We start from the raw sequence: 7,157 nt of genomic DNA, 5'->3' as shown, positions 1-7,157 counted from the left end.
AGGCATAAAGGAAGAATATTGAAAGTCATGACAATATGACCGTAAAGAACTGAAACCATGGTTTTGTCATGCAGTCTGATGAAAATGAACAAAATATTCAAGTTTATATTCAGTTTCTTACTGGGGGCTAGTTCTGCCTTTGATAGCACTGAGCCCACGTACATTATATTTTAGATTATAAAGTATAATGCAATGGATTGCATTAAATGAGAAAAAAAGTGGAAAATGCAGTAAATAGGATAATAAAGAGTGTCACTTGTATTTAAAAATCAGTATCTTTAGGGTCCTCTATCATGCGATAATGACAGAAGCAAATGTGATTTTTTGGATACAAGTTAATCTGTTAGGAGGTGCGTGTTCCACAACCAGATATTACACAACACTTCTCCAATTCACTCTGTGTGGTGGGCTGGACACCAGGCACCCATCAAAGCCAGTTTTTCACTCCCCTTCACAAGTGGATAGGGGAGAGAAAATATAATGAAAGGTTCATGCTTTACAGTCCAGGAGAGAGATTACTCACAAAATACCATCACAGGCAAGACAAACTCAGATTCGGCATATTAATTGAATTTATTGTTTACAAATATCAGAGCAGGATAATGAGAAGTAAAATAAACATTAAAACTACCTTCCTCCTACTCCTCTCTCCTTCCCAAGTTCTGTCTCCTGTCCCCAGCAGCACAGGAAGACAGGGAATGGGGCTGATGGTTAGCTCATTACAGGTTGTTTCAGCCACTGCTCAAAGAGTCATTCCCTCCTCTAGCATGGGGTTCCTTACATGGAATATAGTCCTGCATCAACTTTGCCAGTGTGAGTCTATCCCATCTTCAAAAACCACGTGCTTTTAAAATACCTACACAGTTTGCACCCATTCAAAAGTGTTTTGATTGCACAAACATATTCCATTGGAAGACAAAAAACTGATATTAATACAACAGAACCATAAAAGCTCTTTAGAACAACATTCCAGTTATCACCATTTTATTCACCAAATAGATTATGGAATTAGCTTCATCCACCTACTTCTGCAAAGTATCCTAGGTGCTATTTTTACCTTGGCTGTTAAGTCTGAAGCAGTTGAAGTTTAACAGCTAAAAAGGTGTATCGAGTATCAGAGATGCCTCTAGCAACAGATAGAACTTTGTTGAATTTGTCACCTTATTTGCATCACCCTTTAAAATGCAGTAAGTGAAATTCTCAAAGTTTCTGTTAATCTTGTTATATACTGTTCTACACAGTTTCCACTGATGAGGAAACTGCTGGCCATTAGGAAATTGCTGGCCATTATTGCTGCACAGAGAGGAAAAACAGGGTTTCATTTGCTGAAATCTGTTGATTCCAGAACTGCTTATCCACATGACATCTTTGCCACCTGCCAGTCCTCAGTGTGCAGAGCACAGCTGATCGCTCCATGCCCACACTGCAGGAGAGCTCCAGCTGCTGTGCAATCTCAGCCTTGCTTCATCAGGGGGAATCCACTCCTGCCACAGCAATGGCATGTTCAAGTGCCCATTAAAAAGCTCCAAATGCAGGCACAAAGCTCCAAACACAGAGCAAAGCAAATATGAATCAAGAAGAAACACATCTACTTGCTCAGTCATCAGTGTAAATGCACATCCAGCAGGAAACAGCACTGGGATATCCCAGCTGCACATATTTTCAGGGCTATCACATCAGTGAGGACAGAGGATTCCAGCATCTATTTTGTGTTGTAGTCTCCTCAGACACAAAAATAAATGACAAACAGTAGCACCTTGTCTACTAGGAATGCCAGTCTTCCCAGCTTCCTTCCCACTTTTCATGAAGGAGTTTCCTCAGTCAAACAGCCCATACCTCTCCCACCAGGTGGCTGATAAGAATGTTCCTGCTATCTACAAGCAGCTTCACAGCATCAGTGTGCTAAAGCTTTTTTTCCCTCTTTCGAATGTATTTACAACCAAGCTATCACCAAAATCAGACAGTCCAATGTATGCTGAACAGTTAAGACAGCTTTTACAGATAACAGAAACACACTACATGCTCTGGCATGTGGGATATGGGTTATAATTGTTAAAGTTGTTAAGAAGGCCCTGCAATAAAGAGATCTTCAGATGCATGAGGGGTCACATTTATAAACACCTGTCAGTTGCAAACAATTTCTTTACCGGGGGAACAGCTGCACTGTCAGAGACACTGTATTACAATTTGAACTTCAGAAAACACTCTTCTGTTATGCCCCTCTTAGCAAAGGATTTTACCTCACCATCACTAAGAAAATACAGCTATTGCAAAGGAAGGATGAAAACATTTTTACATAAATTTTTTTACCGCTGTTTCACATCAGAATTAAACATCCCTTCTCTATTAGTTTAGCTTAAAAACTAAGAGAGAGAAGGTGTTATATTGAATTTGCCCATAAAGCGGTATAGTTACCCCAAATTTTACAAGCATGTGTTCTCCTAGAAAAGGAATGCAAGCCACTATTTGCAGGGCAAGGTTTTTATAAAAATCAAATAAATTAAAACAAAAGCCCGACTTAGAGTTGAACAGTCCCACGAACATAATGTGAATATGCATAGCCACATATTTGTCATTAAACAGAAGCTCCCTTTGGAGAGAAGTGTTAAATCATCTCTGCACTTGGTCACATTTCTATCATTACTGCAGAAGGCAACTAGGGACGCAGAGTTTTTATGAAAGCCGGACAGACTATTCCAACTCCCGTTACTATTACTAAAGGCGGCAGGGAAGCTCTGGAACCCCTAAAATAAATCTATTTCAGGGTGTAGCGGACCCGCCGGTTGGGAGGGAGGAGCCGTCCGGCCCGAGGCGGGCCCCGCCGCGGCTGCTGAGGGGACCCCGGTGCAGGGCACTGACAGGAGCCTCGTTATAACAGCGGCTGCTCAGGGGTCACTCCGGCTGCAGAGCGCGATTCCCCGCTGACCGCGGTGCCGAGGGAACACTCGTTAGTAACAGGGCTGCTGACAGGGTCCCCCGGATAGCAGGCGGTCCTGAGCGGGTAACACAACCCCGTCAGTCTCGGGGCCCTCCCAGCGGTGCCCTGTGGCGAGGAGCGCGGAGCCAAGCGCCGCCCGGCGGCCGCCGCCGTCACCAGCGCGCTGCCCATGCGCGCGGCGGGCGCGCAGGCGCAGGGGCGGGCCGGGCCGGGCCGGCGGGCAGCCATGGTGTACATCTCCAACGGTGAGGGGCCGGGGGGCCGGGGCGGCCGCGGTGTGCGACTCCAGCGCTGAGGGGCCGGGCCGGGGGCAGGGCAGCGGCCGGGGGCAGTCCGGGCCCGCGCTGCGCAGAACGCGGCCCCCCAGCGCCGCCGCCGCCGGGACAGCCCGGCAGGGTCCGCCCGCTGCCGGTGTCGCGTCACCCCCCGCTGCCCTGCGGCCGAGCCTTGTTTGCTTCTAAAGCGGGTTTAGGGACTTTGACGAGTCCGAGTGCGTGCTGCAGACACCGGGAGCGGCACAGGGCAGCACGTTACTCTCAGGGGGAATCGGCCACTGCGCCGGTCCTTGCTGTAGGTTTCCTGGACGCGGAGCCCCTGTGACGGGGCCGATCCCTTTGGTTCAAGTACTTGGGCAGTAACCTGCAGGAAATGAAACTCGCTGCCATGAAGTGTAGCTTCACTGTCCCAGCTGCTAACCCTGGACTTAGCAGATCTGGTTTTATGTAATATACCGTATAGTATACACACTGAACGTCACCGGATGTTTTGTATCTGGATATGTTACAGGACAAGTTTTGGATAACCAGAGTCGGGCTCCCTGGAGTTTGTCATCTATAACAGATTTCTTCTGGTCAATAGCAGATTTTGTGGTTCTGTTGTAAGTAAAAGTTAGTTCTTTTGGTGAGCTTCATTTTAGATTTGACAACTTGTGGGAGTTACACCATGCTATCAGTAACACAACAATAAAAATGTTGTATTTACTTTCTAGCATTCCATATGTATAAACGCTTTACTACAACTATGTGGATTTGTTTATTAAGCACAGTATAATTAAAATGCATGAAAAGTGACACTAACTTATTGGTAGTTCAAATGAGTTTTCTTACATTTCATCTATTTTGATCCTCCAAAAAGAAAATACACACTTGTAAAAAGCATATACCAGCTGATGAAATAATTTTGCTGTTTGGATAATTTCTACCAGTGACAATAGATTCTGACTACATAAAAGTAATCACACAGCAGTAAACACAAACTTGTGGCCCCAAATCAAAGCCAGGTAACAAACAGAAAGTTCATGTGATGTATTCAACAGTTCTTAGTGGTTTCAGTTGCACATTTATGTATTTCATACAGATTAACAAGAAAACTAGGTTTTATAGTTTAAGCTTCACTGTAATTTGGAATTATTTCAGGTTTTAGTTTAATATGTAGAAGACAAATTGCCAAGATTTAAACAACAGTGATCATTACAAGATACACTTTTCATTCCTGAACACTACTTACTGTTTTTCAGGCCATTTCTTATCTTCCAAACAAAAAAAAAAATAAAAAACTACATGTAGCTATTAATTCACCTAACCCTTGTTTTAATTTTTCAGTTTCCAGAGCATTATTCAACCAGATTTGAGAAGAAGAGGCTACACATCTTCCTCCTACTCAGGATACCATGATGGAAGAGGGTATTTTTTTTTCATATTCACACCAGTTTTTTCCCCTATCTTAGTGAAGTGACATGAATCTGAGTAGATTACAATTGTGATTTGCATTGAATTTGTTTGTCCAGGAAGGCTAAAATGGTTATCTGTAGTGTTCCAGGGCTGCAGGATCATGTCCAGGGAGACTACAGTTCCAGTGACTGACGAGAGACTCCAGCAAGACAGGCTTTTGCTCAGGAAACCATTTATTCAGCATAGGAACAAATTCAGCTTAGATCCAGAGACAGAGAGCACTGAACAGAAGCAGGGTGATGGGTTTTGTGGGACAGAACCAGGGCATAGTTTAAGGTCCAGGACTAATACGGACAGAGTAAGGGAGAAACCCCAGGGCTCAAACCCAATCAGAACCCCTGGGCTGGCACCCCACAAGGGGTCCATCTCCTGAGGCAGAGGAATGGAATTCACACTTCCCGGGCTTTAAAGCCTCACCTCTCACTTTAATAGTGCTTACCTGAAAATAAATCTTTGCCTTCCTGGGCGGGGGTACCTCACAGTTACCTGCACTATTGTTGGTAATGATACCCAGCTGTGGACAGCTGCAATAGCAGTACAGGCTAACACATCTCTGAAAATACTTTTGAAGCCTGCCTAGGAGACAAGATATACCTTTGTTAAGATTCTTTTCTTAGACATGTTTATATTCAGCATTTGACTTGCATTAGTATAGTAATTTCTTGTATTACATTACCGACAGATAAAACAAAATACTGTTACAGGGGTATAATTCCTATGAACACCACAGCCTAAGTGTTTGGTAGGACTGTGTAAAAGCATCAGTGATCTGTAGCTTTCTCACATCACACAGCAGTAATGAAATAGGAGAAGATTTTTGTGAAAGTGGGGCTGGGGTTTTCTTACAGGTGAAACTCAGCTTTTCAGAGGTTCAGACTTTCTCACTACTGACATTCAGAGATGGTGTTACTGTATTTTTAGTTGAAAAGTTTAATGACAGAATTCCTTTCTTTTCAGGCCTCCAGCACATCCTCGCCGTAGGATGGGCCGAATAAATCACTGGGGTGGAGGCCCAAGTCCACCACCAATGGCTGGAGGTGGATGAGGAAGGTAATTCCAAATCTGCTGTATCCTGCTTTGCAGAGTTTGGGGGTTTTTTTGATAGCAGTGTTAATTCAGGGTTAAGGTAGAATGGAGTTTTGTCCTCCTGCTGCAGAAGTTACCAAAACAGGAAAATAATCAAAATTATTCAATAATCAAAGAATTAAAGATACTTCCAGTACAAGGGGAGAAAAAGCAGGGGGAAGGGAAGTTAAAAGGATTTTGGTTTAGGAATGGTGGGCTTTCAGTTTTAGTTGCACAGAAGTTGATAGACAAAGTGTGGCAAAGATTTTTTAGCTGATAAGTTATTTATAGCTTCTAATTTTTTTTGGCTGCTAATTTAAAGATCAGATTGTTAGAAAATGCATTTTTTGCTTTTTCTTGCATTTCTAATAGTTCTATGATATGTGAGGGGTTTTGTTAAAGTTGATACTTCTCAACAGAAAAGAAAGAAAAAATAAAGTTTTTCCAAGAGAGTAAAAATGGGTTTTTTCCCCTGTTACAATGATACAGCCATACCAATCTTGAATTCCACTAAAGTGTAAAAATCAGAATTGGTTAAAAATAAAGGTAAAAAAGGTTTTAAATTTCTTACAGCTGCCTGATCATTTAATTCTGTTTAATAATCAGTTTGGCTGCTGTGAGTTACAGCTGACACTGAGTGTATATACAGTATGGTTTAATTTAACACTTAAGTAAACAATCCGTGTTTTTCCTCAGTCACTCCCATTGCTACTATAATAAAAGTTACTATGAAAAAAAAATCCCCATGCAGATGGTTAATACCTATAAACCTTGTAGGAAAAAGTTCATATCCCAGGAAACACATACACCAGTATTTCAGTACACTAGAGCAAGGATAAGCTTCTTCCCAGTGGGAGAAAAACCCTGGGACATTGTGAGGTTTTTTTCTTGTTGAGTAGACACGAGGCCAGCAAAGACTTTGGAGATAGCTTTTGTGTAATCACAGCAATGCTCAGAAATAAAGTTAGCAAGTCTTTAGCATGTCACATTTAGCTAAATTAAAAACAATATTATTTTAAATGTTTTACTTAATTTTATCTCACAAAGAAAGGCCTCTTTAAATGTAGTGTTATTACTTTATCTTTCAGGTAAATGCCTGCTGAAGAGGCAGGCACAAGCATACACATCTACCAGATGAAGAGTTAGTGGTGGACCAAATGGGGATGTGTATGCCTGACTGGAAACTGTTCTGTGATAGAAGCAGGTTAATGAAGTTGTACTGGGAACTCCTTCTTCAAGGATCCGGTGTAACTGAACCACAGTTTCATTAAATACATGTTTACTGTCTAAAGTCTTTGTATAGTTTCTGAACATTTTACTGTAGTTGCAAAGTACTAAGTAAATTATATTTGGCTTGTCACAAGGCTGATTTTCTCATAATTTTTAGAAACTGAAAAATCTGAAGTACAATGAGCCTTCTGCTA

The 7,157-nt window shown here is 42.3% G+C and overlaps 1 protein-coding gene across 2 annotated transcripts; it reads left to right on the top strand.

Moving 5' to 3' along the window:
- Nucleotides 1-3,099: 3,099 nt before the first annotated feature.
- Nucleotides 3,100-7,096, top strand: SELENOK (selenoprotein K). Of its 2 annotated transcripts, XM_015641322.3 has the most exons (5): nucleotides 3,100-3,183; nucleotides 3,725-3,815; nucleotides 4,540-4,620; nucleotides 5,626-5,718; nucleotides 6,822-7,096. In XM_015641322.3, exons 1-5 carry the CDS (start codon nucleotides 3,108-3,110, stop codon nucleotides 6,823-6,825), a joined length of 345 nt encoding a protein of 114 aa, XP_015496808.2. In that variant the 5' UTR covers nucleotides 3,100-3,107; the 3' UTR covers nucleotides 6,826-7,096. The 2 variants fall into 2 exon arrangements, with proteins under 2 accessions (XP_015496808.2, XP_015496809.2); XM_015641323.2 differs by lacking the exon at nucleotides 6,822-7,096 and having other exon boundaries at nucleotides 5,626-5,722.
- The last annotated feature ends 61 nt before the right edge of the window (nucleotides 7,097-7,157 follow it).

The sequence above is a fragment of the Parus major genome, chromosome 12 (genome assembly GCF_001522545.3).
Source record: "Parus major isolate Abel chromosome 12, Parus_major1.1, whole genome shotgun sequence".
In the NCBI taxonomy this organism is placed as follows: Eukaryota; Metazoa; Chordata; class Aves; order Passeriformes; family Paridae; genus Parus; species Parus major.
This window is presented reverse-complemented; position numbering and strand designations above follow the sequence as displayed.